This window comes from Rhinolophus sinicus, chromosome 17, assembly GCF_057876585.1.
Source record: "Rhinolophus sinicus isolate RSI-liver-muscle chromosome 17, RSI-T2T, whole genome shotgun sequence".
Lineage (NCBI taxonomy): Eukaryota > Metazoa > Chordata > Mammalia > Chiroptera > Rhinolophidae > Rhinolophus > Rhinolophus sinicus.
The window spans coordinates 180,594,515-180,607,197 of NC_142517.1; the positions used below are offsets into that span (position 1 = coordinate 180,594,515).

The following is a 12,683-nucleotide window of genomic DNA, read 5'->3' on the forward strand; positions in this document are numbered from 1 at the left end:
ACCTTAAATGTTAGTAAGATGACGCTAATTTTAAGACTTTAAAAATCAAATTATTATAAGAATGGTATACAAACCTGTAGAATGGGGGAATCTCTGTAAATGCTATTAATGCTATAGAACAAGATAATGAGTGAGATAGCTGCAGGTTTACATTTCTCAAAGGATAACCCAAAAATGGAATTTTTTTTTTAGGGTAACAAAGAAAAATGAAACAACGAAAGCAACTGTAGAAGACAGAAGTAAACCATAGTAATAATTGAATATCAAAGAAAAAATGATAGCCTAAAATAGATTATACTTGTGAGGATACCAAATAAAAATATTTTGTCTACACGCTAGATGGGCATTTCCTGAAGTAATGGAGAAGAAGGACATGTACGCTTGCTTCAAGTCTGGGTGCGCTTTCATTTCTTTCCTCTAGTCTGTGGGTTATAAAGGCAGATCAGCTGAAAAGGAAACTTTGAGTTTCCCCTCCAGTCTTGTACACATCGGAAAGAAATTAAAAAGTGTTTACCATTATGGATGCAGTTCTCAGAATCTCACTAGAGGGTGGTGTTGGTTCTAAAACCAGAGGTTGCTAATCTAGTATATTCATTACTAGGCTGCATTTATATTTAAAGAAAAGATAATCTCAAGCCTTCCCAGTCTTTCCTAAAAGTTGATAAATGTCAAGCCTGAAACCTCTTAAGAGCCTCATCTCCTTGTAGTTCTGGCGGGTTGCAGCCCCAGAAGAGCCAGATAAAGTAGTGAAGAGATTACTGGGGGAGTTGAGTGGAAGATTCTAATTTCAGGTCCTGCACTAACTAGGAGACAAGAAATTAGTAAGGCTCCCGAGGCCTTCATCTCATCTGAAAATGAAAGGCCTGCCCTAGATGATCCCTAAATTTCCTTGCATCTCTAAAATCTTGAAATTCTAACAAATCCTGGGTCTGAAAGGCAGAAGATTTTCTCATATTCTTAGCCGGACAAAAGAACAAGTAACATCTAAGTATTAAATAATTAATAATTAAGCTATAATTTAACATTATAAATGAAGTTTAACATAGATTCTACAGCTGAAAGGCCTTTAAATTAAAACGTCACGTCTTCTGTCCTACCAGGGAAATCTCAGAGCAATCCTTTGCATCTATCTGAGCATTCTGTGGTTAATTTTAGTGACTTAATGCATCATCCAAAGCTATCTCTTCTCTTGGTTGCTAGCTTGCTGGAAGTGAGCAAAATATGCCTATATAGGATTATCTAGAAAAAGGAGTTCGAACCATTATTAAATAGGGATGTTTTAGGATAAGACTAAATCTCTCACCTCACCTTGTACTTAACCACCATCCGTTATTTCTGTGCTTTGTTACTAGTCACTCTCCAGACGGATTTAGTTGGTTCAGTTTCCTATTATCCTCACCGCTTTAATCTGATTCCCTTTCCTTGTCATCTATTTGCATTGCAGAGTGAACTGAAGATCTTTCCATAAAACCTTAAGCAAATCATCCAACTCCAGGGTCCCAGTAAATCCTAGTTTACCTCCGCATGGACTTGACTTTTAAGGGTTGGCGTGAGAGGCTGCAATTAACCTCTGATGGTGCGAAGATACGCTCCATCACCCCAAACGTTTTCACGTTAATATTCAACGCTCCTTTTCCTCCAATTTGCTGTGGTTTGCAAATGAAGGTTTCCTTCCCCCTCTCTCTCCCTTTTCTATCCCCGAATTTTGTTACATTTTCAGGCGCATTTCGAATATCTAAACTTCATAAAATATACAAAGAGCGCCGGCGGGTGCGCATACCCGCGCGCTCTCGCACTCTCACTCGAGTACACGAGCCCCGCGGGGCCGGCTCCCGGTCACAGAACACATTCCATTCTCCACGCTCGGGCACACCCCTCGGCTGTGAGGATTGGTCGGGCCGACCCCGCTCGGAGAGGCGAGGCTCCTAAGAGGCCCAGACGCCTGCCAATCCCCACGGGCTGTCAAAACAAGTCTTCCCTCCCTGTCACAACAGAGTGGAGTGGAGACTGCCGCCGCTGCCGCCGCTGCCGCCGCGCTTCCTGGGGCAGCTGCGCCGCTGTCCGCGGGCAGGTGGCGGGTGCGCCGGCCGCGGTCGCCCAGCTCCGGCCCCGCTCAGGCCGTGCGCGTCCCGGCCTCGGAGGCCGCCGGGCCAGGCGCCCAGTGCCTTTTGTTTCGCGTAGAGCGGGCGTTTGCCTCCGGTTTCAGATACCCCCGTCTCCTTCTCGCCTCTCCTCTCCTGCTCATCCTCCTCCCGACACCCGCCGCCGTCCCCCGGCGGACTGCCGGCCTCCTGGACTAAAGCCCGAGGACGTCTCTATTCCAGCGATGCCTCCTCTCCAGAAACTTGCCGCCGCCGCGGGCGGGTGGTGAAACAAAGTGTGGCGGGGCCGCCTCCTGGTGCTGAGCGCACGGTTACCCAGCGGCTGGACTCCGCCGCCGCCTCCCGCCCGAGAGCCCGAAACGCGCCCAGCCATGGCCGAGGGCGCGGCCGGCAGGGACGGTCCCCCGCCGCCCGACGCAGCCGGGGGTGAAGACGAACCCCGAGTGGGCTCTGACGGTGCCTCCGGGGACGGCGTGGCGGCAGCCCTTGGGAGTCGGTCGAGGGACCGTCGCAGCGGGGTCGTGTTGCCAGTCGCTGCTGGGGCCCCGGCGGACAGCGAGGCTGGCCTCTTGGAGGCGGCGCGGGCTACCCCCCGGCGCAGCAGCATCATCAAGGTAAGCGAGGCCGCGCCGCCCCGGGAGCGTGGATGTGGGTGTGGGTGGTGGGTGGGTCAGGGACCGGGGCAGGACGTACTGTCCGGAGGCATCGCAGGCTCGGCATTGTTTTCCCCCATCTCCTTCATTACCAAATCTTCCTTCCTCGTCCGGAGGTTCCCAGACTCAACTCCTGGCCGTGAGAAGCAGAAGTGACTTTTTTTTCCTGACAGCCGAGGAAAAGTTCCGCTCTGCGTCTTTGCGTTTTGATGGATACTTTCCCTCATTTTCACTGAAAGCTTCACTAAACCGTCGATGCAAGGAGAAGGGGAGGACTCAATATAAATGCAGAGCCACGGGATGGTAGGGCACTGCTCACCAGAGAAAGGTTAGCTAGCTTTCCCTTCACCGTAAAGGAAATGCACTGTTTACCTTCAAGTGAAAAACAAACAAACAAACAAACAAAGAAACAAACAAACAAGCAAACAACACTCTCTAGACTCAAACGGTCCCGAATTCTCAAGCGTGAACTTTCCGGGTAGGCAGGCAGTGTTCAGTGAACCTTTCAGCAAAGTAAGGAGCGATTGCAGAGCCCAGAGTTTCTGCGCTGCAGAAAGCGCGACTGGAACGCAATCAATCCCCCCAAGCATCATCCCAGGTCCTTTCGGTTACCACTACATCCCGACCCCTCAACTACCAGTCAGGATTTCTCCTCATTTGGCAAGATTTTTGTAAGCCTCGCCCCTCCCTTATCGCTTTCTGTCTTCCTTCCACCTGGGGCTTGTTTCCTGTTTGAGATTTCATCTTTTGGATGCATGACATGGGGGGTCTCCTGGAAGTCAGAACTCTCCACTCTCTCACAGTCTTTGGAAAAGGGTCTCTTAGCATAAATGCAAGGGAGTAATCATGTGCATGTGAGAGTAAAATCGATTTTGGTAGAGCGGTCATTGTGAAAGTATATATATATATATATATATGATAGTGAAAGATGGACTTGAAACTATTTACTATTCAACTTACATGGTGTGCTAATACATTCAAAACCTTTGTTCAAGGATAAGCTGTGTAACCACCACGTAACGCTTCTCTCTTTCTAAAGCTCCAAATTGGAGCTCCCAGCGCCAGTGTGGGTGTGTGGGTAGATCGCACCCACAGTACATCTACCGGGCTCCAAGTATAGTTTAGGCTTTTCCCCAAGACTGACACATGGAAGTTTAAAACCAACAGGGAGATTTCTATGATGAAAGAATCGTGCGTGGTAGCTGCAAATGCTTGTAGTAGTTGCTGTTATTTTGCGACTTTTAAATTACGTGAAAAGGAGTGTTCTATTCTGGGTGTGAATTTGGATAAAAGGGAAATGATCGCTTTTTTCTTTTAATCCATAGATCAGAAACCATATTGTTTTGAAACTTAAAAAAAATCACAGTTAGGAAACATACATTTTGTTCTTGTTCTTTTATATATATATTTTGAGGTATAATTGGCATATAGCATTATATTAGTTTCAGGCGCACAACATGATTCAATGTTTGTATATATTGTGAAATGACCGCCAGGATAAGTCTCGTTAACATCTATAACCTGATACATAGTTTCAAAATTCTCTTTTTTGTGATGAGAACTTTTAAGATTTACTCTTTTAACAACTTTCAAAAATGAAATACAATATTATTAACTATAGTCACCATGCTGTACATTAGATCCACATGACTTTTTTTATAACTGGAAGTTTGTACCTTCTGATTCTTCATCTATTTTACCCATCTCTCTACCCCACTAGCAGCTACCAATCTACTCTCTGTGTCTTTTCTTTTAAGATTCTACATATAAATGAGATCATACAATATTTGAAGAAACATCCAGTTTGGATTCTAAGATATTGATACTAAATATGATTTTGTGTGTGTGAAAAACACACACACCATGAGATAGTTTAAAATATATCATCATAAAAGGCCGTGGCCTCTATAGTTTTGTAAAAAGTAAAAGTAACAGTGCAAGTAATATAAAAATTCTTGCAACTAAATTTTTAATTTTGAAATCGTACCATATACTGGTTTATATTCTCAGAAGGGTCCTTGCTGTGTGCCTCTTTTGTTTTGAAGTTTTTTTTCTAGACAGAAAAAGACGGAGGCAACAGAGTATCAACTTGATCTTTTTCCTTTTTAATAGTAAAATAAACATTTACTAAATGGTCTTTAAAATTAAAGATTCTAGAAAGTGAAGTGAATTATCATTTTTATTTAAAATTAGGTTTTATTGAAAAAGTAATATATATACGTATGATAAAAAAGTCAAGTGTCGCAAAGGAGTATGAAGAGAAAATTCCCAGCCACTCCACACTCCCGCTTACATAGTCCATCCCCATAGCTGTTAACACTTTCTTATGTATCCTTCCAGAAATATTCAATACATGTATAAGAACATGTATCTAAACATATCTGTGGTGAACCATTGAAGCTTCTCATTTATACAATAAAATTTGGTTAGAGTTTTACAGGCCTTGTATCTTCATATTTGCTCCAAACGTTTTTGATGCCTGGAAGGTTATCTAATCATTGTGATTAGTCCGTTAATCTTCAAGTATAACCGGGTAGGTTGTAGGTGATGGCAGTACCTTGGGGTCTGTGCCCAGAGACCTTCATTCCCTTCCACTGGGGAAAGAGTCAGGAGATGGGCTCTGTTCTACTCCCTTTCTGATATCAAGGACCTTTCTGTTGACATCTTGAATCTGCTGCCCCTTGGTTTGTTTACTTTACGTAGTAAAAAATGAGTTTCTTAAAAAGGTCTAGATCATGTAAGAAATACGTAGCACATGTTCTGTGTTGAGAAAAAACATATACTTCATAGTTTTGCTAAGAGTTCTTTTTATTTAGCATTGAAACATATACAAACAAGAAAGGACTTTTGTATATTTTATATTAATCAAACTATTAAATGCTGTTCTGAATAGCCTTAGTATAGTAATAATCAGTATTCATGATGATCTCTGAACCACTGAAAGATTGTGAATCATCAAATATTAAATTCTTTTCAGTTCAATTTAGGGTATTATGTCTATCCTAATTATTTTAATGCTAATTCTCTATTAAGTTGAGTATTAGATGAATCAAAATAGTGCATTTCTCTATCATGCCAGAAAACAGACCATCTTGTATATTAATAAAAGGAATACTTTTAGTAAATTTGCCCTCCCTAATTTATGAAAACATGTGTTTAGTTGAAAAACATTTTCCTTCTTAGCTAATGAAAATATTGACTTTATCATTAAACATATTCAGAAAGTCTTATTCCTCCTATTAGGTTAGTGCAAAGTAATTGCGGTTTTGTAATTATTTTTAACCTTTTAAACCGCAATTACTTTTGCACCAACCTAATATAATTGTGTTTCTTCCCTTATATGCCCAGTCCTAAATTAAAAAAAAAAACAAACTAAGATGGGAATTAAACTAGGTTCTCTTTAATTTGTCCATTTGCCCCTGTGTTTTCCTGTGTGATTATTTCTGACATCATTGACATTGATAAATGTTGCATGTTTTTTGATAAGTGCATTTTTGTATACCACAATACTGCTACAGACTCCAGCTTAATTGCTTCTTGAAGACTTGTGGTTTAAAACGACAAGTTAATTACATGCAAAATTGATAATATCTAACAATTATGTACTATTCTGCATTTGAATATATTGCTACTTAAGAAATTAGACCATTTGTCTATCCGGTACTTGCTATCCAACTTATATGTTTAAAATATTTAACATTTTGGATTAGAATTTATTGCTCTGTAACTGTAATGTTCTGGAAAAAGAAAGTAATGTAACTTATTCCCTACTAGATTTTGGGAACTGAGATACATACATGTTTTTAAAATAGCAGTTGATTTTTCTTCCATTATATGTAACATATTGAAAGGTTCCACTTTTTTCATTTCCTTGTTTAAAAATGTGTTTTATTTATGTAAAGTTGGTATATAATCTTATATTTGTTATATTGGTTTCAGGTGTACAACATAGCGATTTGACATGTTTAGACCTTACAGTGTGATCACCCCACTAATTAAAGTAATCATCTGTCACTGTTTAAACTTATCACAATATTATTGACTCTATTCCCCTTCCCTTTATCACTCATCCCCCCACCCTTTCCCTTCTGGTAACCGTCCCTTTGGTCTGTTTCTATGAGTCTGTTTTTGTTTTGTTTTGTTTGTTTGTTTGTTAGATTCCACATATAAGTGAAATCATATGGTATTTGTCTTTCTCTGCCTGACTTATTTCACTTAGCCTAATACCCTCTAGCTCTATCTATGTTGTTGCAATTGGCAAGATTTCATTCTTTTTTATTGCTGTGTAATATTCCATTGTATATATACACCACATCTTATTTTTCCATTCATCTATTGATGGATACCCAGATTGCTTCCATACCTTGGCTATTAAAAAATAATGCTGCAATGAACATAAGGGTGCATATATCTTTTTGAATTACTGTTGTTGTTTTTTTGTTAAATACCCAGGAGTGGAATTGCTGGGTCATTAGTTTTTTGAGGAATCTACATATTGTTTTCCATAGTGGCAGCACTACATCCTCTCCAAGACATGTTATTTATTGACTTTTTGATGATAGCCATTCTGACTAGTGTGAGGTGGTGTCTCATTGTGGTTTTGCATTTCCCTGATGGTTAGTGATGCTGAGAATCTTTTCATATGTCTGTTGGCCATCTGTATGTCTTCTCTGGAGAAAGGTCTTTACATGTCTTCTGCCCATTTTTTGATTGGATTATATTTTTTCATTATTGAGTTGTATGAGTTTCTTATATATTTTGGATATCAACACTTTATTGGATATATCATTTGAGAATATACTGTTCCATTCGGTAGGTTGCCTTTCTGTTGAGGGTTTCCTTCGCTGTGCAGAAGTTTTTAAATTCCTTTTGATTCTACTTAACTATGAGTTCTCTGGAAGAAATTATCCCTTAGATCTCATGGACATAGGTGGGTGGGATGAATACTCAGGAGTTGGGGATGAGGTACTGAGAATGGCGCTGAAGCAGCTAAAAGTAACGGCTGTGGTGTTGTTCATGTATCATTATTTTATATCACGGCTAATCTCATTTTGTCATGTTCCTTGTGAGGTTAGTGTAGTAGGTTTCTGAAATGCAGCCTCAAAGATGTGACTTGGGTACCTATTGACCCACATTAAAATTATGGCTCTCCTCATTGAGTCAAGGGAAATTTTATTCACATTTATTGAGTTCTGCTACTATGAGTCAAGTACTAAACTAGGCGCTTTCACACATTATATCCCTTAATCCTCACAGCAAACCCTCTAAAGTAGAGAAGGGAAGCACAGAGAGCTACTGATACAATGTGGAGTCAGGATTCATAGCTGTGTCTGCCTAACTCCGAACTTGAGCTCTTGTGCTGATTGTCTGATGCAGGGAGCCCACAATCCATGAGTACTTTCTAGGTTAGAAACAACATGAAGATATAAGGGAGTTTCAGAAGAGTCTGAATCTTGGGCCCCAAGGCTTGTGGGATAAATGATCCTTTCTCTGCACCCTTCTCCTTCCCAAATCAGAACACTTGGAGATGGATGACTCTACAAAGGGCTTACGAACTTTCCCGTCTTTGATCAAGTCGTTCGCCTGCACTGTATGTTAAAAGGCAGAGCAATTTGGCAGGTGTCCCACTTGCGATCAATATTGGGAGTGTCCACCTGTCGTTTTACACCAGGCCACTTCTCCCATATCTCCATAGACAGTTGAGTTTGTGAAGGGTTAGATTCTCTTTTAGACGGATATATAGGGGGAACAAAAGCCTGGGGCATAAGAATATGTATTATTCTAGGGGATCTAATATTGAAACTCTGAAAGCTTTTTTTTTTTTTAAAGATAGAGACAGTTATGAAGGGAAGTTAAGGGTGATTGAAAAATAACTTAAAAATTTTAGACACACCATAAGTTAAATAGCCTTCTATAGATTGGCCTGGGAATTAATCAATATTTATAGATTTTTTTTTTTTTGCCTGTAGAAATTTGTGTTAAAAGTTCCAAATAACCAACTTTTCAGTGAATTTTGGGAAATGACCTGATTGTACAGCGGGGCTGGCCTGCCTTCACTAAAGGGGTGTCATGAGCACGTCTAATGGCCTCAGTTGGGGGTATGATTCAGCTGTATAAATATCACTGAACTTCTTGGGTGGATTTGTTTTATTATCCCAGTAACTTCAGTCAGAGTGTTTACTTTCTCTGAAATTGCCATAGAAACATGGTCACATTTCACCTTAGAAATGGTCACTTCTCCTTGTGGTGCCTTTATGTTGTGATTTCTTATAGCACCTCTCAAGAGAATTAGGAATACAATTTGAAGAGGCTTGACATATTTTGATGAAAGAGTTTAAAAGTGCCTGTTGATTTGTGTTTGTTACTACTGTCAGAATTTACACTATTGGTTTTCTTTCTTAAAAATATACTAAGGTTCAAAAAGTATAAGTTAGTTCCATCGCTGTTTAGTTCCAAACGTACATTGCCAATTAAGACTGAATAGTTGTTTTCGTAGTCTTTTTCTTTCTGCTGTCATGGAGAAAACAGGTAATGAAATTTTATACAGTAAAATGTCAGTTGAACACATATTGACCAATAACTCCTCAGGCACAGTAGGGTATTATGAAAAGACATCCGGAGACAGCTGACTTTACCTTTGGTGCTACTGAATAAACAATCCATTAATACTTCTAGGAAATGCTAGAGCAACTAATTGGTCAGGCAGTAGGTTTGGGAGTAACTCAAAGAAAGAATTGCAGCTGCCTTCCTCTCTACCACAGTGGCTTCTGTTTAGCTTTAATAACTGTGAACATTAAACATAATTCCACTTTTAGGAGCAGTGTCAAAACTGAGACATGTATAAGACGGTACATTAAAAAAATTATCCACCTTAAAATGACTAAACAGAATAAAGAGGCAGGATTAAAGTTGCTTTTTGAGTTTCCCATTGGGATCTCAGTAGTGTAAATGAACCATTGGTTATTAGGTGTGGTGAGAGAATATTTTGGTTGCACTTACAATCTAAATCTAAAGTAATAATGTATCACTAAACCTTGATATAATACAACTTGTCAGTTCTACAAATCTCATATTTTGGTGTGTTTTAATGATGTAAAAAAGGTTTATTTGTAGTTTTATTTATATCTTATTTATCTCTGTATCCAAGTTCCTATAATAAGATTCAGTAACAGAATTTATTGTAATTAATGAGTATACTAAAGGGATAATAACAATTAGGACCAAATAGTCAAGTTCTATAACAACAACATTCTGTCTTGTTTTAAATCTTAGCCAATGTATTGTGTATTTCAGCTAACATTTGATAGCAACAAAATCGAAGTAGGACAAAGTATCAGAACACTCCTTTGGATTTAAAATTGGATTTCATTTGTAATTTTATTGATAACATCTGATGTGGATGTGTTTAAGAAAGATATAATCTAGTTTATTTTCAACAGTACCGTTATAACTCCCCTCACTAATAATTAATCTAGCATTACTTTGAGAAAAGTAGGATTGTACATGTGAATAGAAACGAATAATTATTTATATTATCATTATCACTCTAGGAAGAAGAAAGGCAAGTTAATTTTGAAAATAATACAATCCATCCAAAACAAAACAACATAACCTCTCAACTATTTTAGTAAGTGTACTTAGTTTCTAACCATTTCTTAATTTGTAAACTTACGGAACTGTGTAGCTATTGCAGGCAAAAATATTGTGTTTTTCCTTAACCATACAACTTTGTATTTAAAAGTTTAAAATACCTTTGAAAGAGAATATCTGCTTTGTTAATTATTTTCCGTTGACCTGTTCAGGGGCCTTTAAAAGATGTTAAAGCTATAGTAGGCTAGCTACAGGTAATAAGTAAAGTAGGCAAACTCGCATTATTGTATGATAAAACATAACGGTTAGGAATGGTGATGAAATTGTGTATAGAACACCCTCCCTGTGAGGTGTTGAGGGAGATAAATGCACAAGGAAGGAAGAAGAATGCTTTCCTGTTAGCTGGGACCAAGATTACAAGGCAGAACTCTGGAAAGCTGGACCTGATCACCTCATAGGTGCTTTGCCCTGAAGTCCCAAACCAAAGCAGGCTAAACAGCCTGTGAGCTTCAAGCTTGCAACCCACATCCCAGATCTGACAGCTGAAGATGAGGGTGGGCTGCTCAGGAGCACACCCCCTAGGGCCAGAGAGTAGGGAGTCAGCAGGGGGAGAACGTGTTTTCTCTCCACTTGGCTCAGGCAGAGTTAGGGTCTGACTCAGGAACAGGGCAACTGTGTCTGAAGAGTGAGTGCCAACTGCCCTGCTACCTTAACAACTGCCCTGCTATGCTCCCCTCCAGGGCAGCGCGCTTGTTGGGTTGAGGAGACAGAGAGGAGACCATGAGATGTGCATTCTGCCCTTATCTTCTTTCAAAGCTTCGCCTCCATAAAACAGCCCATCAATGGTCTTCAACTTGCAGTTTCTTAATCATTTATCATGACTAATTTTGGGAGGAGGGAGTAGTTGTGGGGGTGGGGTGACGAAGTCTGTGCTCCCCCTGGAGGCTGACATACAAGATGCAAACACATCTGCAGCATGTGGTGAATTCCTGTTTTTAAATACTTTGGAATTACTGATTCTGGGGTATAATTAAATATTATATATTTAGAAATGTTATTAATAATTACATAGCTTTCTTTTTCTGTTTAATCGAATAGATGAAACACACAGTAACATCATGAAGATATTTTTCTGTTGAGAAATTTTTTTTATAATAGTAGCAAATGCTTATATAATTTGTATTATAAGTGTGGCATTGTTCTAAGCACTTTATATGTATTAACTTAGTCAATATTTATAATAACTATATGAGATGAGTATTTTTATTATTACCTCCATTTTTACAGATGGAGAGATCTTAAGTGAATTGCCCAAGGACACATAGATAGTAAATGGCAGAACCAGGAAATGGACCCAAATAGTCTAGTTCCTAAAGTTGCCTTTAATTTTTATGCTATACATTCTTTTAAATAATATTGATTTAAACCTTTGCTGTTGTGGATGAAATAGCAGACATGTTATGGTTACCTTAACAACTAAGTTTAGTTGACAAATCAAAAAGGAACAATTCTAAAAAGTTTTGTTCAACTCTCTTAAGGATTATTTGAATATCTTTTTTCATAGTTTCACAGCCTTTCATGTAAAATACCCATGACATTACATTAATACTGTAATGTATTACATTATGTATGTAATGTATTACATACAGTGAGACTCATGTTCATATGTTTTTACTCTTTGAACAGAATTAGCATCTTTACCATGAAGCAAGAATATGTGATCCAACTTTGGTATAATTTACACAAGCTAAGGATGGACAGTTACTTAATCACTGATCACTGATATGATTTACTTTATAGTTTGATAGTTTTGTCTTCCAGCATCAATAAATCAACGAGTATCTGAGTTTCTAATCCAAGGAAGTTGCCATTTTGTTAAGTGGTAGTGGATATGATGCTGTATGATTAAGATTTCCTACCACTTACGTTTGAGGTCGGTGTAGTTCCTCACACATAGGAGGAGCTTGGTCAATATTTGTGGAATTCCATTAAACTGAAAGTCTGTTGAATCATTTAATTCTTTTTTTCTTAGTAGAAATTCCAAAGTCAATATGTGGGAAATTCAAATGTATGATTATGTCATGAAATTGCTGTGCTTGTGGCTGCTTTATTGTATTGAAGGTAATGAGTCCATTCTGCTGTGCAGAGATGCAGAACCATGACCAAATGGTACCCAGAGGTTTGTTCTCATCTCTTGGAGACAGCCCAAGTATTTAAGGCACAGCCAGCTCTTCTGTTGAAACACTTGTATGATAGCTTTACTTATCTACCTGTGGTTATGTTAAATTATTGAAAGGATATAAAACTTTGGCTTTTTCTTTCTCTTCCTCCACCCCCC

General features: G+C 39.0%; 1 protein-coding gene across 2 annotated transcripts in view; it reads left to right on the top strand.

Moving 5' to 3' along the window:
- Positions 1-1,997: 1,997 nt before the first annotated feature.
- PLCL1 (phospholipase C like 1 (inactive)) overlaps positions 1,998-12,683 on the top strand; it is a 301,735-nt gene continuing 291,049 nt past the window's right edge. For both annotated transcript variants that reach the window (XR_012498547.2, XM_019750756.3), the window contains exon 1: positions 1,998-2,716. Coding sequence is in view for 1 of the 2 variants with exons in the window: in XM_019750756.3 (XP_019606315.3) it covers positions 2,474-2,716 (243 nt within the window). In the remaining variant the exon portion in view is untranslated. The remainder of the gene's footprint in view (positions 2,717-12,683) is intronic.